This window comes from Labrus mixtus, chromosome 11 (genome assembly GCF_963584025.1).
Source record: "Labrus mixtus chromosome 11, fLabMix1.1, whole genome shotgun sequence".
NCBI classification, from domain to species: domain Eukaryota; kingdom Metazoa; phylum Chordata; class Actinopteri; order Labriformes; family Labridae; genus Labrus; species Labrus mixtus.
The window spans coordinates 5,105,624-5,126,126 of record NC_083622.1 but is presented as its reverse complement, the minus strand read 5'-3'; the positions used below and the strand labels follow the sequence as shown (position 1 = coordinate 5,126,126).

General features: G+C 42.8%; 1 protein-coding gene across 2 annotated transcripts in view; it reads left to right on the top strand.

The window, feature by feature from the left end:
• Positions 1 to 20,503, top strand: part of LOC132983415 (low-density lipoprotein receptor class A domain-containing protein 4-like) — a 223,958-nt gene that overhangs the window by 194,977 nt on the left and 8,478 nt on the right. For both annotated transcript variants that reach the window (XM_061049705.1, XM_061049706.1), the window contains 2 exons: positions 15,188 to 15,342; positions 16,696 to 16,746. In XM_061049705.1, coding sequence (XP_060905688.1) covers positions 15,188 to 15,342; positions 16,696 to 16,746 — 206 coding nt within the window. The remainder of the gene's footprint in view (positions 1 to 15,187; positions 15,343 to 16,695; positions 16,747 to 20,503) is intronic.

The following is a 20,503-nucleotide window of genomic DNA, read 5'->3' as shown; positions in this document are numbered from 1 at the left end:
CTCTTTTTGTTGCCATGGTATCGAAACTGGTATAGATAATGTTTAATTTTAGTATCATATTGAAGTGTAAAACTCAACCCTCCTACTTGAATCTGTCTGTTGATCTTAATTTTTTCCTGTTTTGCCCCTTTGGTTATGTGTGTGCCTGTGTTTCCTGCTGCCTAGTATCCGCCCCTTAATGCTGTCACAACAGCCCACCACCGTGTGTCTGTCTCCCCTGACTGTTTGTGAACTTGATGAAGACGAGGACGGCATACGTTGGTGATGAGGCTAACAAAGCTCGTCGTCGTTGCCAGTCACTGTCAGAGTGCCGCTTCCAGGTTAAATCACATCACAACACATCCCTCATAACTTCCCTTAATCTGCTGCAGGTTATTATGCTCTGACAGATATTAAACCCTGTCTGGTGCCCCCCTATCGACCCCGCACCCCTCCCTCCCCATAGTGCCCTTCACTGTCATCACGGCATTTTACATCATTTACTGCCTTGTTACTTTTTTTTGTTTGTTGTTGTGCTTCTTGTCGAGCTTCAGATCCTGGCTACGTCTGTTTGTTAAGACTGAAAGTGTTCGCTTGTGTCTTTCACTCGCTCGCTTTAAACACGCTTAGAAACAGTAGCACAGACTGTCCATTGTCTGTTACAACAGTAGCTGTAATTATCTTCATCATTTAGTAAGTAGACAGGCAAAGCTCTCAAGTGGACAGCTACTCTTCAGATACTTGTGCTTAAGTGAGAAACGATTCTTCATTTCCTTTAAGTACAATGGCCACTTTGGAAAACAATATCCAGCAAACGGACACACACACACACACACACACACACACACACGCACACACACACACACACATGCGCACACACAAACACAAGGGCTGGCAGGAAATAGTCGGCTTAACATGCCAAGCCCCATGTATGGAGGCATGTATCAAAGCGGTGGTGGACCAGGTTCATATCTGACCTGTGGCTCCTTTCCCGCATGTCATGCCCCACTCTCTGATTCTATCCACTGTCCTGTCTCTGAATAAAAACACATCGTGTGGATGGAATGACTCTTGGTTGACAGAATGGTCAATAAGATGCAGCTGAACCTCATCCGTTGCCCGACTGTCTGTTAGACTTATCCGGTGTGTCGCCGGCTCCGTCCTGAAGAATTGTCCTAGGATTTATTGCACACACAGTGAATCACCTTTTTCCACGGGTCTGCCTGGTATCAGTACGATATCAGGAGGAAAAGTCCAGATTAGGTCGTCTGCTGCTCGTAGTAAATGAAGCACATGTTACGCAATCTTAACACAAGGACTGTTCTTCAAGTTAAAGTTTGTTACTTTACAGCCAAAACCAGACTTATTTAATCAGCCGGAAAAAAACAAAAACTGAAGTCAGAGGAGGAAATGTTTCAGTTTGCTGTATACTCAGAAACATTTCCACTTTGACTTTGTATTGTCATTAGGCAGTTCACTTCTCTCATTTTGAAGGCCCATTATGGTGATTGTTAACTTTGAAACAATTCTGGTAAAAACTGAAGTGTATCCATAAACGTTTTGAAACCATGGCAACAGAAATACAAGTCCTCGGCACCCAATTTTCGGTAGTTTCTAGTTTTAATTACCAAAAATTGTGTGCACGGTTCTGCACATATACTGATTAACTTCACAAAGGCAACATGTCAGTGTATACGTGCTTTTTAGACAGTGACTGCTCTCGATCTTTTTGTAAGAGACACACAGTAAACATAACTTGAACTCCAAACTGACTCTTAAGAAAGTCATTATTTGCTGACCTGTGAATTTGAATGGACCACTGCTGCTGCCTCTTGTTAGCCGCAGCTTTGGGTTGAAATATAAAAGAATTACCATGGAATGACGAGCCAATAATTGTCTTAAACAAACAACTACTAGTTGAAAAGGAGAAGTCTGGGGCAGCCCTGACACACACTCTTTACACACTGGCATTTCTGGTCTAACCCTGTTAATGCTTTTAGCCCAACAGCCACTCACACACTGACCCCGGCTGACGCGCGCACACACACATGCACACACTTTAACCATGACATTAGTCTGACCCTTCAGTCTGGGCTTTATGGGAGGCAGGGAGGGGGGGAGGGAGTCTAGACACTATCCTGTCTGTCTGGCTCTGATAATGTACACACACCTGAGAGACTGTGGGGGAGTGTGTGTGTGTTCAGTGTGACATGTTGAGCCAGCCCTGCATCCGTCACCTCCCCCGGCTGAATGAATAGTTTAACACCGCTCCCCCTCTCTGCTTTACTGCTGTTCATGAATATTACAGCATTGGAATATTGATAATATTAGACTTTATTGTAATATTCATGGTATGTTATCACAGAGCCGTGCGTTTCTCCTATCTTAGTTCATGTTGTATTCATGCAGATGGAGATGATATGCCTACATAAGTCCTTTCCAGGAGTCTTAGTAGGGATTTATTGCCCGCTCAGCATCAGGTCTCATTATTATGGCCTAGCTCAGCAATCATTAACTTAGTCTCTGTGCAGAGAAAATGTAAAAAAAAAAAAAAAACACATCAGAGGTGGCTCAAATTCAGAGTGCAGTATATGTGAAATGCATGTGATAGACACAAGTGATTCCATGAAATGTGTCAGCAACAAGCGTGACTTCCACTGAACCGTGTGGCCGCAACCAATCACAAAACGAAAGGTTCAGATCTCCCCCACGGATCAGTTAATACTGCAAGTCAGCAGCAAAAGTGACAATATAACCCTGACACACCAGTTTGTCACATTAAAGGCAGACACTTAAAATCGGTGGCAATGATTGATTGAATGATGCATTGGCTTTCTCAAACGGCTTTCCGGTAGCAAAAGGCCCTTTACTTTGTAAGAGTCGCTTTTTTTTTTTTTCCAATTCCTATTCCATTTTACTGGAAATAAAAAGTGTGGCTTCGATGTTGATGGATGATTTATGGCTTGCACTATATGCTTGTGAAGAGCAGAGAAGGTCTAGTGATCCTAGCCTGCTCACACAGAGGATCCGTGGCTTCATCAGGTACACTACATAAACACGTCAGGGAGATTTTTAATACAAACACAGAAGGATTTAATTCATGCTCACAGAAAGGTCCTATAGTGAATATTACTGTTCATGCTGGTGTTTATATGTCAGGTAGTCAAGTTACAGTGACTTTCTCCATTGTTAGTGCAGGCGGTTGACAGACTGCTTCCTCATTGATGTCCTTTTCAGTATCTTCCATGTTTACTCTAGCCGTCGTCATGTGTCAGTTTGGCAGACGTTGTTCAGCCAAAGTCATAAAACTTAGGGATGTAACGATACACTACACTCACAATGTATCACAGCACTGTATTCACAATACGATTTATCCCGTTGGTTACTAATAAAGCAATGCATTCACAAGACATTTTTGAAAGTATAATTTTAAATAAATAAAGGGTTTTAAAATAGACCCCAGAACAAATGAAACAGTTTATAACACAAATAAATCAAATCTATTTAAATACTCAGAGCTACAGCTTGTATTAAAGCACAGTAAGGTTTTTAAAGACACTGGATTTACTCAAAAACTGACTGACCCCGTGTCCACTTAGCGCACTGGCTGTGCGCTCGGGACCACTTACATTGAGTGTTTTTGCGCTGAGAAGGAAAGCGCTGCGCGTCCGTCCTGTCTCTATGACAACAATCTGTAGACAAAGGCCGTTGTGTAACCAACACTGCTCCGTTACTTTTTACTGCATGGTTTATATTTGAGATAGTTTTTTACCCGATCTGACATGGAGCAAAGAGGATGTGGGTACAAGACACAATCCATAGGCGGCAATATCATAATACAGGGAATATCATATATTTGGAAAACAGTGTTGTTATGTCAACAGCGCCTTTCTGAAAAGTTTAAAGACTTCCAACTTGAGCGATCGGAGCAGCCGCACTAAAAGGTGGAAAGGCTTTTTCTCCATGTGGCCGCTTTCTGCTGCGCACGCTCTCCCCTCATTGAAAACAATTTTAAAAAAAAGATGCTGGCGCTCAGAAAAGAAACGCTAGGTTGTACACGGGGCCTTATTATCCCCTAATATAAGTTTCCGTTCATGTTTTTGAAAAGCGCTGCTTCATGTTGGGTGTGGTATTTGTGTAGTTCATCAGCCTATTGCAATATTTGCAAACTGTTTAGGTCTTGTTTGTTTGCTTGTGCTCACCTCGCTTCATCACCTCCGCTTGAAACAAGACGGTGCTTTGGCCCTGTACATGTCTGTGCGCCTCTCTTCTTCATCTACTGATGTCAAACAAATGAGGAAAAAGGCAGATAGTGCCCCCATCTCGTTAAAAAAAAAGAATATCACAATATGCTTTTTTACTCATCGATTTAAATTGTCCATATTTGAATGGATTTTTAATTGTATCGTATCACTCCTAGGGGATTTCATGATCTAAGTAGTTCCACTAATCGACAATTGGACCTCCCATTTAATCTCACGAATTTGGAATAGAAAATTATGTCAATGGAAATATATTTACACAGAACGTTTATCTGGTTCAGCTTTCGCCTTATATCTGGGTCAAAGCTGTTCGCAGTTTTCAGATTCTTTGGCAAAATTTGTGCTCGGCTCACTTCTGGTTTTGGCCGCAAATAAATGGTATTGAATCGATTACACGCCCATATTGTCTTCTGAATTACCATGCAATCTTTCTCATTGTCTTGTCTTCCTGTGCTTTGTACGCCTGAACGGTCTGTTACTGCAGTGTCACAGAGCTCGTCTGATACTTTGGTGAGATCGCTCTTGTCATAACCATTATAAAGGATCGCCAAATACGACCATCGACGGTGATTGCGTGTCCTGTTATGGTGCTTATATCCAATTTGCAAATGAAAACAATGCGAGTAAAGCACGGCAGAATGTTTTATGTCTCGATGCTGAAGTTAGAAATAGCCGTGGTTGTAACAGTCCTGCTTTTTAATCCCAGTTAGTCTCAGTGGTGAAGCACAGACAGGCTGTGTGATTCCCTTGTGCTGTGTGAGCGAGAGGAGAAGAAGGGATAGATGGATAGAGAGAAAGAGAGAGAGCAGTGGGAGAGAGGAGAAAAGAGACAAAGCTGTAATTGTTTGTTCTCTTGTTGCCCTGAGTCCCTATAGCATGTCTGGCACCTTCCTCTCATTCTGTGTGTGTGTGTGTGTGTGTGTGTGTGTGTGTGTGTGTGTGTGTGTGTGTCGCACTCTGCGTCTCCCTTCCTCCTTGACACACTCATTACATCCTTCCTTTTAACCTCTTTCCTTCCTTTTATATGTCTCATCTTTTCCTTTTTCCTCCTTGTCCCTCGTCCGCACTTGGCTCCATCTCCTTCCTGACCCCAAGATACCTATCCTACACGCACGCACGCACGCACACACAAAAACAGGGCCCGCTCTCCTCGGGGTTAAGCAGCACTAAACTAGTTCATTTATTTCCATGGAGAGGCTGACTCTAGCAGAGGAGCTGAGGCTGTAACTAGGCTGATAGCTGCTACATGCTGTGTCACACACACACACACACACACACGCACAAACACACATGCACTCTGTGGTTAAAAGAGACTGTTGCTGCCAGGCTGATACCAGCCGTCTAGACGTTACACTGCACGTCTCCCGAGGGAGGTGGAAAGGGGGGTGTGAGCCTGTGCGTGTTTGTGTGTTGGTGCGCGCACCTCTTTTCTCTCTGCCTGCATTTCCCCTAACTCGTTCTGTCCCTTCATTACTGAACTCTCTTTCCTTCCCTCTAACTGTGCCAGTGTGTGTGTGTGTGTGTGTGTGTGTGTGTGTGTGTGTGTGTGTGTGTGTGTGTGTGTGTGTGTGTGTGTGTGTGTGTGTGTGTGTGTGTGTGTGTGTGTGTGTGTGTGTGTGTGTGTGTGTGTGTGTGTGTGTGTGTGTGTGTGTGTGTGTGTGTGTGTGTGTGTGTGTGTGTGTGTGTGTGTGTGTGTGTGTGTGTGTGTGTGTGTGTGTGTGTGTGTGTGTGTGTGTGTGTGTGCGCATTCACTCCTCTTCCTCCTTGTCTCCTTTTATCGCTCTCTGTGTGTGTGTGTGTGTGTGTGTGTGTGTGTGTGTGTGTGTGCCAGGCAGGTCGCTGCCATGGCGCCCCGGCAGCTCCGGGCCTTGTTGATCACGGCACCGTGCCCAAGGGTTACCATGGCAACGGCAGTGGCAGCAGACAGGGCTGTGTGCGTCCGTGTGTGTCGAAGGAGGACTGTGTGTGTGTGTGTGTGTGTGTGTCTGTCTCTGTGTGGGCCCGGTGTGGTGGGCAGCAGGCTGTGAACTCAGCAGGCCTCTCGATGGGCTGGAGCTCTCTGGGCAGCAGGAGAGGGACGAGAAAGTTGGAGCAAAGAAAAAATGTTGTTCTCTCTTGCCTCTCTTTTTATTTGGGCACATCAGGGTGAACATACCCAGAAACTGATTGTTGCTGTTTTCATACATACTCAAAAACTCTTGAAAATGACCTAAACTGTATGAAGGGAGCTGCGAGTGTGAAAGCAAATAGACAAAAATATTTACCCCGACTATATGCTATTTCCAACCAGCCCCCTAGAAACATGTCCACAAGAAGTCAAGATGAGCCGATTTGTAAACAAGAGAAGGTAATACTTAGAAAAAGCACCATGGCTGGCAGTGATGACCATTCTCGTTAGCGCTGAACAAGCGGTCCGATCATCTTGCACGTAATGAAGCTGCATGTGTGAACGCAAAGGGATGATTTTTTTTAAATCCTCACTTTACCCGCATCATATTCAAACAAGGGCATCTCGTCCTGAAATGTTCTAGAGTGCGTTTGAGGAAAACATGCTTGTGATGTGTCCATACAGGCCTGATCATTGTTTTTTGGTCTGGATCTCTCCAATTTAAACCCCCGATACATCTACAGCAAACTAAAAGCGTCTGCTCCTTACAGCAGCATCGTGAAGATGATAGTAGTGGCTGTAGTTGGATTTCCCCTCATCATGTGATGACTGGACAATGTAGCAATAAGATGACGGGGAATAATCTCAACACAAACTGTCCCAACAGAACGACTGCAAATGATTTAGCATTTTGATGTGAACACTGCTGCATGTTTGAGGGGGATATGTAACATTATGTTGCAAATTCTGTCATGAGTGAAGGCAAAATATTTAAATATTTCTACCTAGAAGGAAAATCGCATCCATTTAATTTGTTTATATGGACAGAGACTGTACAGACAGTTAGCTGTATTCAAAGTAGTCCCTGGGCAGGAGACGGAGACAACATCTCTGTTTAGACATAAAATAAAAAAAGAGTTCATGAGAATGAGTGTGTGTTCGTGTGATGATTACATGATTGAGTCGAGCTGATATAAGTATGTTTTTGAAAAGCGCAGCTTCATGTTGGGTGTGGTATTTGTGTAGTTCATCAGCCTATTGCAATATTTGCAAACTGTTTAGGTCTTGTTTGTTTGCGTGTGCTCACCTCGCTTCATCACCTCCGCTTGAAACAAGACGGTGCTTTGGCCCTGTACATGTCTGTACGCCTCTCTTCTTCATCTACTGATGTCAGACAAATGAGGAAAAAGGCAGATAGTGCCCCCGTCTCGTTAAAAAAAAAAAGAATATCACAATATGCTTTTTTTCTCATCGATTTAAATTGTCCATATTTGAATCGATTCATAGAACATTTCAGGACAAGATGCCCTTGTTTGAATATGATGAATAACCCAATAATGGTTTCCATGGACAACCCTAGGCACAAGATTATTTAGCAGAGGAAGAAGTTCCTTTTCTGTGGCTCCCCTTCATGGTAAACAGGTGAACCCACATACGGGGAGTGCCTTGGACTTGAGGACACACAGCACTTGCAATACTTTCTATATCAGTCATGGTGGAAGTGCTGCATTCCAAGTAAAGTGCACTTATGATTGCCAGGTTTGACAGTGAGAATGGCAATATTTTTTTTTGCAGATGTAGCTCGTGAGTGCAGCAGGAAACAGGAAATGACTGCAGAGGAAATCAGCCAGCTGGAGGTTATGTTGAGGTTATCCTAGCTTCGTGAAATGAATAAAAAGACACCTTCACCGCTGTCTTAATGTATTTGCAAAGCTTTTAGTTTTTTAAGGGGAACATGCTGCCCGGATTTGACTTCCATTGAAGATTTTGCTGTCATATCTGTCTGTATCGCCTGTCCTGTGGTCTCCCATAGCAGGCTGCTTTTTTAGTGACAGGTCGGCCGCTGTAGCCGTTTCATAAACTACTTTTAGCTCTGGGGCTGTGTGCTGCCTGCCTGCAAGATAGGATTCATAACAACTGAAGCTCAGTGTCTTCAGTCTGAAAGAAAGGGAATTTTCTTTGCAGGTGGGAGTAGCTCTCCTACTCTGAATTAGCAAGCAGCAAGCAAGCCTGTTCCCTTCACGCTCAGCTTCTGCTTTCAGCATACATCCACTGACAAACCTGAACCAGGGAACACATTCTCAAGGTTTTGGACAAAAGACAGCCCCTTTGTGCAAACTAAACCAGCCAGCCTGTGTTTTCTCACGGAAGCTTCTAAGGTCATCCGAGCTCAAATGTTAAGTTTATTGAGCAATAACAATGTTAGAGGCCCCAGCTGAGTGTGTGCAGTCTCTATAGATAGCCATTAGCCTGATTCTCATTTCAGGGCCAAACAGGGTAAGCCTGTATGCTCTCATTAGTCACAGAAGTGAATTTCCCTCAGCATGGAACTGTTTCTTGTTGCCAGTAGGAATGAGTTTGCAGTACAAGTTACAGTGTGTGCTTGTCCAGGTTTACAGGGAGCAGTGCACTCACACTAAGCAATGTAATTTCCAAAAGAAGAGGTTTATAAACTGTCCTTTTCTCTTCTCTAATCCCCTCCGTCCATGCAGGTTTGGTGTATTAGTCAAAGGCTTTTTCCGATATTGTTCTGACAGTTTTCTTTCCCAGAAATGGAGATGCATGAAATTAAGATTGTAATGCTTGCTGCAATGGGGGAAAAAAAGCAACTCTTTCCAGTGACTGTGTTCTGGTTAGTGTGAATAATTCACTGTCAGCAGTTTTCAAGGGAATAATGCTTTTCTAGAAAGTTCAGGGAAAATCTTGTGCTTCCATTTTCCAGAGGTGGATACAAAATAAACCCGGGGATACTGGGGTGGAAAAAAAAGACAAAGTTGAATAATATTTGGCTGGACTTGACCCTATGAGGGTTATGTAATTTATGCTCAAGCACAGAATGATACAAGCTCATGCGTTACACATGTTTGAACTGGTCCTCAGACAGCTCTGTGATGTCCTGCTGCTGCTCTCTGTCTGTTTGTTTGCTGTGGGTCTGTCTGCTTCTTTTCACAGACAGGTCAGCTGAACTGTCTGACCTCGCTTTGGCCTCGCTCTCCCTCTCTCTCTCTCTCTCTCTCGCTCTCTCCCTCTCTCTATCTCTCTCTCTCTCACACACTCGCATACAAAGGTCAAAGGCCTGTCATTGGGTCACTGTGTGTGTGTGTGTGTGTGTGTGTGTCCTGCATACCCTCTTTTTTTTTTTGTGTTTGTCTTTTTGAATGGACGTTGGGACTAGCTACTGCTGCTGCTGCCGCTGCTGTTACTGCTGTTTGTGTCTGATAGGGCTCAGTGTCAAACATCACCACTAAGCAAACTGTGTGTGTGTGGAGTTTGTCGTGAAAGCAGGTGTTCAAGGGTTCAAGTCCAGGCACCGGCCCTCTTTGCACATCAGTTTCCTGTCAACTCTCTACTATTGCCTATCAAAGCAATGGAAACGATGCCTCATATGCATTCTGGTTACATTTAAAAAGTCGGGTTTTTTACACTGAAGACGCTCAGAATGGAACTTTTTTTTTGTCACTTATTTTCCTGTAGGGTGACACATTGACAACTTCTCAGTGGTGTTACCCATTGGTTTCTGGGGTTAAAGGGTCAGATCATAGCATTGGAAATACTACCTCCTCCTCACTTTCAATCAATCTAGTGACAGGTTAAGAATTGGAGTTGAGACAGGACTCAAGCCTCCTGGCAAACAGCAGCCTCCTCCCACGAGTGCATATAAAGACATTCACTTTTCAGACTTAAATTATTCTTTGAACCCGGCTGTAAACTCCTGGACATTTGCAGCCCGCCTCAAGTGGGCACTTGAGGAAACTGCAGTTCTTTTGCTTTGGGTTCATTTTTTTTTAAGCGCCAGAGGTTGACGCTTGGTTTGTCACTAGTACTGTGTGTCTACATTTCAAATCATATCCAGCCGTACTCTCTAAAAACAGTGTCAGCTCACCACATCCGTACTGTAACTTAGCCAATTAAAGAGAGATCAAATATCTGCAGTTTAACAGAGAAATACTAGAGACAGATATGTTCAGAGATATAAAGGGTTAATAATAATAATTATACTAGTTGGAGGAGTGGGAATGTCCAGTTCAATGGTGAAACATCCTCATTATAAATCAATAGTTATGTTAACACAAACTATCAAAGTGAATATTACAAAATGAACTCGTATTTTAACATTTGTGCACATTATCCGCCTTTCATTTTTGTAGACTGCGTTCAGTTAAAAGTGGGCGTTCACAAGTTCTAATCCAGATGCGTGAAAGAGTTGCAGTGTAGTTCACTCTCACATGATTTGAATAAACTTGATGGCCTCTCTCCTCGACACATCAGAGAGAGAAAAAAAAACGAGATGGGACGGCTGGCTTGCAATGCAAATAATTCAACGTGCTGAAGGAATAAGGGTGCTGCAGACGCCGGGGCCCGATATTGTTTTGACAAGTGGATTACTGTTGTAATAACATCAGACTGGTGCTGGTAATGCAGACTGCCAGCACACTCTGATCTCTGGCCTGAGCGAGAAGTCAGCGCGGAACACTATGTTCTGGAGCTTCTGTACTGGGTGGATACTGTGGTTCAGGATAGGCCTCCTCTCCTCCCTGCCTCTTTTTTTTCTTTTTTCCTCTTTCCTTATTTAATCTCTCCTCCTCCCAACACTTCCTTCCTCCCTGCTCTACTCCTCCTCCGGCTTCCTTCCTCTCTGTGACGTCCAGAGGAGAGGCTGTTAACTGCAGCCGCTTTACTTTTATTTAGCGTGAACTGTAAAAACATCCCCACCCCGTACTTCAGAACGCAGCATTGTGTCGGGCATCTGGTTTGTTTGGCTTTTTACAACAACAACAGCAGCAGCATGTGAAGTATGTGATATTTATCCTGAAGGCTTAAAGAAGGGCCTGGTTGACTTGGTTTCCCAGAAGGCTGTTCTCCAAAAGAAAACCCCTCCCTCGGTCCCCTCCCTGTGGCTGCTGTGGTGAGCGCACAGGCCCGGGCTGGTAGTGGCTAAAGCTCCCGAATGAGACAGTTTAACAATGCAACGTCTTTCTAATGCTTCTTCTCTTATCACAGAGAGCGGTGACTCACACTGACTGGTTGGGAAACACATCTCAGTGGTCATGTTATTAATAAGACAGAAGAAGAAGGGGATTGTGTTTTTGTTTAATGACTTTGCTCGAATCAAAGCAGATCATAATTGTTGTCATTTATCCAGTGGCCTGGTGCTCGGGTGATATATATCGGATCACCTGGCTTCTCCCTTTGCATCACAATGAGGTTTTACACTTCAGACACAACAAGAAGTGTCAATGAATTTATGTTAGATATTGAAATGTCCCACATTTCCCCTGCCTTCAGGTCAAACTTCTGTTTGTCTTTAGGGCTGTATCAGACTCAGAGTTTCCTGCTTTGTTCTGTGTTTGACTTGTTTTAAAATGACCTGGTCTGCTTGTTGTTTTTGTGAGGAGGAGATCTCTGTGGGTATAACACTCTGTGACATACACTTATGATTAATAATAGCACTTCTCCTCGTGTCCTGTGTCCTCGTGTCCTCGTGTCCTGTGACTGCTAAACAACATGAGATAAACACAGATTTTTTTTTTAACATGAAATGGCTTCTGTTCACTGGTTGGTTTTGAATCACCGTGAGACCTGGAAAAGAGCATTATTTTCATGTAACCTTGAAATATAATGAACTAATCAACTTCAGTCACTGTTAAACAAGCATGCATGTGAACATCATCGAAATATCTGATTTAAAATAAGGCAGTTTGACTCTTGAAGTTGGGTCATTTTCCTTCTTCTTTGTGGTTGATGAAGTTACCAGACGCTCATTCTGGACAGTTTTTTTGGTTCTTGATCTTCACTCCCAGCGCTTTGTCCACCCGGTCCAACTCGTGTCACATTATGTGACTCTTCCTGTTATGAATGGCTTAAAGACTCTGAAGTCTGCTTTGAGAAATGTGTTGGGTTAGACCCTCGTTCCCCCTGTGATGATAAATGTTGGACTGAATGTGGTGGTGCATTAGCTTGAAGGGCAGCTCACCACAGTGTTTAGTTCCTGTTGCTTCGTTAAACTGATACATTCAAGTCATTTGTTAAACTCTTGACCTCTTCCTCCCTCATCACCCCCTCGTCTTGGGTCTGCCCGTCGTCGTTTCTTTGCAGTTAGTGCCTCATAGTTCTGTCCTTCTCTGGTTCATGTTGGTTGGGTTTTACTGGCTAAGGTTTTATTCTTTAATGGAGTTTTTTTTTTTCTTTCTGTGTGGTTTCAGCGAGTTGGCCTTCTTCCCCCTCTTCCCCCACCCGTTCCCCTGTGGCTGCTGTGGTGTGGGGCAGAGGCAGGTTTGGGTGGGTTCACGTTTCAGCTGAGGCTCCACACTCACCCACCCTGATGCAGAGGAATAAGTCCGGCAGGATTACTGAGACTGGGATAGGTTTTTTTTTTTTTTTTAATGGACTGGGCTGGGCCATCCTTTTTATGATTCTTACACCTCTTTTTTTTTTTTCCTGTATGAGAATTTATAATTTGTTTTTGTAATTTAAAGAATGCAAGTAATGCTGAGAGATATTATCAGGCAGATATGAGCCCATCAGGATTAGGGATGGGGATCGTTAATTTGATTGATAATGATATCATCATAGAGCTGTGGTGTGCTTACCATACCTGCTTTGGGTGGAGGAGGGCCATCCTCCAGCAGCAGCAGCAGCAGCAGCTAGCTAGCTAGCTGAATTGTAGGTAATAATTTCCCAAAACTGTACAGAGCTGTGTGGAGGAGTTGTCTGCCAGAATCGAGCCATTGTAGCTCAAACAGCTGAGTGTTCATTGTGCGATTGTGCTTACAGAGCTGCACATACACACAAGGAAACAATCTGAATTCACACACACACACACACAGAAAGTGAGTGAGTGTCCAGCAGTGAGTCAGAGTGTGAGTCAGAGGTCAGACCATGTGCCAGGACCAGACAAGGTCAAGACTTCTGCTTAGAACACACACAACAAAAGAGTCTCAGGCTGCAGACAGGGAGAGAGGGAGCCGAGAGCCGAGAGGAAGGAGAGACAGACGGAGTGAGGGAGAAAACTGCAAGTGGGAGACAATGAAGAATACAGAGAGAGAGAGAAAGATGGTGGGAGAGGGAGGAATGCGAAAGACCGTTTGAGAGAAAACAAGATGGCTTTTGGGAGAGAAAGGAGGAACAAAACCATGAAACAATAAACACAGACCATGGGGCAGACGTGACTGTAAGGCAGCAGTCACTGTGTGTCCCAGGAGTGACCTGATCTGGGAGGTCATCCCAGATCAGTGCTGATGCTTGTGTGTGTGTGAGTGTGTGTGTGTGTGTCCTCAGTAACACGCAGTTATTCAGCACCTTTACAAAGCAGCCACTGTAAGCTGGGACAGAAAGACACAGTCACAACAATCAGCTCTTCTGTGATTTGAAGCTTTTTTTTTTTTCTTTTTCTGAGCGCCCACTCTCATATGAAACTGTACATGTGCCCACTATGTGACAGACTTAACTTGTGAGTTTGACCTGTGCTACCCCCTGCTGGTCAACACGGGGTATAACGCTCAGTCAGAGTTTCTCAGACAGTGAATCAGTGGGCTCGTCATGAAAAACAACTTTTACAAAATGTGTTCTGAAGCTTTTCATCGCAATATTTCTCACAGAATGTGTAAATTTTGACATTTGAATCATCTGATGTTTCTTTTTAATTTAACCCTAAGCACTCTGCATTGTTTAATACTTTGACACTTTTCAATACCACATGTTTTAAAAACGATACAACTGACCTTATTTTAACTATCCATAGTACCAAAAATAACAAAAACTTTTAAAAACACAAACTTTAAATCGTGGGTCAGTGTTTTGCCCCTAGCTGCTCTCAGCAGAAGAGAGACTGTAGTGTCTGAATTGCACACATACAGTGTCAACATACAGTATTTGTGTGATTAAGACAGTGTTCAGGAGTATGTCCTCTTTTTGGTAACTAAAAGAAGAAATGACTGAATACTGCGTGCCTAGTACTTGTATTTTAGTTGCCATGGTATCGGAACAGGAGTCAGTATTATTTGATTTTTTTTTACAGAGTTTACAGATCTGGTACAGTGACAGGCCTAGATTTGATCGACTCTTTCCATTGCCAGACAAACCTAAAAGTTTATGTTTGTATGTAGACTTAGTATTGACATTGTGTATCAAATATACAAACACTAGACCATGACGTGTTACATTATTACATTCATTTCTGATACACGAACACTGACTCGCAAAGTCATTTATTATCATGTGCTTTTGAAACACAGTGTCTACATTGGTGTTTTTAGTGATTATTGTCATCTCTTGGTGTTTCTCTAAATGCTTTATATCCCTTATTTACATCGTATTAAACCATGGGATTATGCCACTAACTGTATTAATCCAGTTGTGATCATGTCTTGTAGTTTGAATACATTTAAACAGGATCATGTAAAAAGAGATCTCTTGTGTACAGACTGCAGACGCCCACATTTTAAGCACGTACATACAAATATATAATGTAATGAATGAAGCTGCAGCTTGTTGTTAAAGGTTTATTTCAGGTCAATGTAAACCGGATTATTCAAACAACGATCTCCTTTTACAAAGAGGGACTAGATATCAGTCTTAATGTTGACTTTATACATTCACGTCTGCAGTCAGTACAAATAACAGTCAGATAGATTTGTCACATTTATTGCAGCAGTTCTGTTTCGCTCTTATTTCTGCTACTTAAATGTTGTACCTCCAGCTACACAGGTCCTATTACTGCTGCATTAAGTGTTCAAGTTGTTGTTGTTGTTTTTTTTTTTTTTTTAACTTTGCACCTTCATCTACTGTTTATGTCTGATGCTAACGCCCCCTCTCTCCTTCTTCTTGTGTGTTTGTGCAGCTGAACTGGAGTTTGTTCAGATTGTCATCATCATCGTGGTGATGACAGTGATGGTGGTGGTGATCATCTGCCTGCTCAACCACTACAAGCTCTCCACCTGGTCCTTCATAACAAGGCAGAGCCAGGCCCGCAGGCACGACCATGCCCTGCAGCAGGTCAGTTCATATATATATAGATATATATATATCTGTGTGTGAGTGAGTGTGTGTGTGTGAGTGAGTGAATGAGACATAAAAAAAGACACTGTTTGTTGATTAGTTGTATGACTTTACTCTGGCGCTGCTGTTCTTGCAGCATCCATGTGATGAACTGATAATGAGTGAATAACTGAGTGTCTGTCGGTCTGTTCCCTCTGAATGTCCCTGCACGCTCATTGTGACAGTACTTTTCTTTACTTCTGCAGCAGGACAAACATAGCTTACCAGTTTGTTCACAGTAAAGCCGCACTGAGCTAAATGAATCCTTTTATCCCAATCGCGGTCTCTGTCCCAGATTCTCTGAGGTAGCAGCTTTGCTCCAGTCTGTTAGGTGAACTTGCAGAATTGGTTTTCTTCGGAGCCAGACTCTGTCAGGCCTTGATGTTTAATTCACTACAGCGCTGTCTAGACAGCAGCGGCTCTGCCCCCATACTGACACGCCAACACTCTGGGACAAACACACACATACACACAACACACACTGATGCAATATGCTAATATGATCCACCATGCATTTTGATTCACAGACATATCCAGCCTCTGATAAATATAAAAAGCTGTTTTCACTTTTTTTTTTTTTTTAATCTAATTAAAGATTATTCAAATTTAGATAAAAACAGTTCACCTTGTCTTTTTTTTATCTTTCCTTTCAAGTGATGCACTGTACCTTCTAATCAAAACCAAAAAAAGGCAGAAAGAAGCAGACACATGAAGAAGTGTCATAAATGCCACGTCAGAAAGCACAAAGGCAACAAAGCCTCGTAGGTGGTCGAGGGCATTTTGGAACAAAAGCCACTGGCCTCTTTCTTCCTTTCACACTAAGTGTTGTTGACGGTTCAATCTGTGGAAAGATCCTCAAGTCAAATGTAGAAGAAGGGAAACTGCGGTGATTTGATAGGTGTGTGTCTTTGTTGTGCCTTTTCATCTTGACGGGGGAGCGTCTGCTTTTTTGTTGTCCTTGCTCCCAAACACATCATGATGTTTTCAGTTTGAAGCCATCAGGCATTTTCTCAACACCGTGTTTAGTCTTTTGTATCTTCATTAAGTTCTTAGATGTTTTTTTTTTTTCTTTTCTCTTTCATCCTTTTATCCGTGTAGTTGACTTGGGAGCCTCGTGGTCTCCTATCAAAAAGGATTTCAGACACAACAAACAACAAAGCAGTAATAATTGTTTTTGAAAAGTGAATCTTTATCAGTAACAGTTCTGGAAGATTAGCTGTAATCATTAGGAGCAGGAATTATCTTTCAGCCTCCGGGGGGAATCTCAGCCTCATTCTTTCTTGTTCTTGTTTTCTCTTGTGTGATGTGTAGGACGGGTGTCTGTGGCCTTCAGACAGCGGCTCTCGACAAGGTGCCTCAGAGGTAAGACCGCCACCACTCTGACACACATCAAACCTAACCCTTGTTCACTGTGAGAGGAGGCAGACCAAGGAGGGCCACGGCCACACTTGATACAACCATGATCACTCAGAGGAAGCGGAACTGTTCCTTTAAAAAAATGCTTTTAGAAAGATTCAACTATTTTCAGAAACACAGCAGCGTTGTGTATAAAAATAGGACTTTTCAAACCGCAGGAACTTCCTTCATAGTTTCTAGGAATTGTTGAAACCCTCCTTCCTTTTTTCACTGATTCCACACCGCAGGAACTATGAAATATTTGAGTTCCTAGAACCACATTAAGAGGATCCTTCTTAGCGCCTGCGTCTGAGTTAGTACCATGGCAGTGTGAATGCAGACAGAAAACATTTCCCCATGGTGTGTAGTTCTCCTTAGTGGATAGTTCCTCTTCAAAAAGTCCCCAGAATTTGGTCCGAAAACATTTATCCTGGATCAACTTTCCGTATTGACCTCCTAGTACACCTTGGACTGGACTGCAACCAGCTAATCACAGCCCTCTGACATCATCAGCATGCTCCTCCCCCTCCTCTTCCTTCAAATATGATTTGTGTTATGTTAAGACATGAAATCCTTAATGCAGGTCTGTAAGTCATTCATATTTAAATATCTACTACCTACCTACCTCACATAGCTATGTGATCTACTGCATGGTTGTCATGCATACTTTCTTAAAAGAAAGGTTATGTTGATGTGTAAGCTTACTGTAAGTTTTACTATGTCATTTATCTAATTTAAGAAAAAATCACCTTAAAATCAACAATGATGATGATAATAATAATAATAGCTTTATTTATATAGCACCTTTAAAAACAAATGTTTACAAAGTGCTGTGACAGACAGAGCAAATACAGCAAAATTGTGAAAATGCAAATAACAGGAATAATATAGATTTAACAGGCAAGTATGGAGAGGCAGTTCAGTACAATGAAGGAAAATTAGTTTAAAATCAACCAGGAGAGAATAAAAATAAAAATTGAGGGAGAGTGGGACGACATCATGTTAATATACGCCAATTAATGAAGCCAGTTTTCAACCAACTTGTCAGTAAGTCACTTTGTTTCAGCACTACTTAAGAGTGAATATAGAGTATGATGATTTTTCTCGTCTTCTGACCACTCAAACCCCCATTTTACACCACATTCACACCCTGATGTCAGAGGCTGCTGTGTAAAGTGTCCATCAGTATTAACTCATCCATTCAGACACATTCACACACCGCTGACGCAGCAGCGGGAGCGTATACACGTTCTGGCAAGTATCGCATTTAAAGAGCCATGCTGACATGGATCTCCTGTGGCACCTCATACAACCACACCTGGAATATAAGAACTATCCCTTTAAGACTGTGTTGTGCTACATTGGAGGAAAATAATGTATTACTGCCCAGGTGCTGTAAAGTAAGGGGTTAAAAAAAAATCAAACTAGAAAGTGTGTGAAAACGTCGTACTTGATAACCTGCGACATGTGGCACTTGAAACAGTGTTTGACACGAGGAGGCCGTGTGCAGAGAAGGTGTAGGCTTTAAAGATGTTAACCGTAATGAATAAAAGAAGAAAAGACAGAAGACCTGAACCCACTTATTGATGTCTTTTGTCTAAACCACTTTCTGTTTTTACAAAAGAACCGTGTCTCTTCTCCGCTCTTTGTTTCTCAGTGGGCTCGTTCTCACAGTCCTCCGATCTAATATAATCCATCCGTGGTTACAGGAATACTGTCACGGCAGAAAGATCCTGACATTTGCATTTCGGCTGCTTGTAAATATTTGATCATTCAGGAATTGAAGCTTGTCTCGTCGTGTACGGCTGGCACTATTCACCAAACGAAATCAAATTTGGCGTGTTCTGAAAGCCTTGTGAATACAGAAAGCGTAAACAAATGCCAGTATACTCACTGTGACTGGTGATCTGTTTGCTCAACGGCATCCATGCCAGATGGAGGAGCTTAAGAGGCACGCTGGGGGAAACCAGAAGCATTGGAGTTCAAAGAGTACTCCAAAAAACAACCAGCGTAACACGATAGTACTGATAAACGTGCAGACAATAGTGTTTGGAGGCTGCGTTCGTGGATTAGTCAGCAAGTTTGCGCTCACTTTGGCAATCAAGGCCAACTTCATGTAGGCAAAAGGGCAAGTTTGCACCAAACAAACAGACTGAATTTGCTTTCATTGCTTTCATTTGGAAACCTCCTAAAAGACTTAAAGACCATAAATGAAACTTGAGGGGAGGAAAAAAAAAGAGAAACAGACATGAAGGACAGAGAGAGAGAAAAGTGGAAGGAAGATGATGGGAGTGAGAGAAGAAGAAGAAGAAGAAGAAGAAGAGGTTCAGGGCGATGAAGGGAGGTGAAAATCATGTCATCGTTAAAACACCCAGAGAGACTTGGAAAAAAGGAAAAGGCCACAGAGAGACAAACACAAAGGGAGACGCAGCCAATGAATGTGGGTGGCTGATAGATGCGGAGAAGGGGGCTGTGTGTGTGTGTGTGTGTGTGTGTGTTTGTTTGTATGTGTGTGTGTGTGGCAGGGGGTGGGGGGGTGGATGGTTTTTGGTGCGTCATTAATCAGCAACACCTCCCCTGACACTGTCTAGACAGCCGTCTGAGAGCTGCCCTGCTCCACTGCGCTCTGCTCCCTCTATCAGCGATGCACCTTTCTCCCCCCCCCCCCCCCCTCCCTCCCTCCTCTGTCTGTCTGTCTGTCTGTCTATCTGTCTATCTGTCTGGCTCTTTACTTTTCCTTTTCCGCTCTTTTCTCTCCTTCTTTATCTTTCCAGCTCCTTTGCTCTCCTTCCTCCTTTTTATCCTCATGGCTCTTTTCTTCCTCTCTCCTTTCTGTGCTCTCTTATCGCACTAGCCTTTATTTTTTTTAATCCTTTTGGTTCCACTCTTTCTCTCTCTGTCTCTCCATTTCATTTGCCCTGATCCTCTATCCCTCAGGTTTTTTTTTTTCTCTCCCCCTTCCAGTCTGTTGTTCTCTTCATCCAGACTGCCTTGTCAGTGGGGGTTGACTATTAGAGCCACAGTCACTAATTGAAATGGGCTCCCTCTGATAATGACTCTCCACAGTAGAAATGTGTTGAATTGGACAGAAATGAAGAAATGGATCAGGCAGACGCAGCGTGCAGAGCTAATTGAGGTGAAGATTTCTGACAAAAGCCTGAGAAGGAAGCGATGTGTTCATTGTTGCTGTGTTGATGAAGAAACTTTGCATCCTCTCTCCCCCCCCCCCACTCTGTAATCACACTATTATATCTTTAAAAACGAATCGGTGACACACCGCGGGTGCTGTTGCTGCAACAAGAGCATCGGTCTGGAATGAAGCCTTACACCGAAACCAAGATAATACCTCAAATATTACAAATTCTTTGCACACACAGTTCTAAATGTCAGGGGGGCTGACTTAGAGCTACAGTCTGATAGCCTTTGAGATAATGCATAGACTGTGGTACTCCCAGGTTATATGCTGTATTGCTGATTCTAATATCAATGTCAGAACAATTGAAGTTAGTCTCCATTGATTGGAGCTCATTGATAACATGCACTGAACAACTTTTATTTTTGCTATACAAATTGATTTGAAAAAACAATAAACGTTATTTTATATATATATACACATATTTTTTTTTACAATGAGACATAATTATCTGCACACATCATCAGTTTGATTCCTATGCGTTTGTAAAACTGCAATATTGTGTTGATATGAGTCAAAATAAGGGTTGCA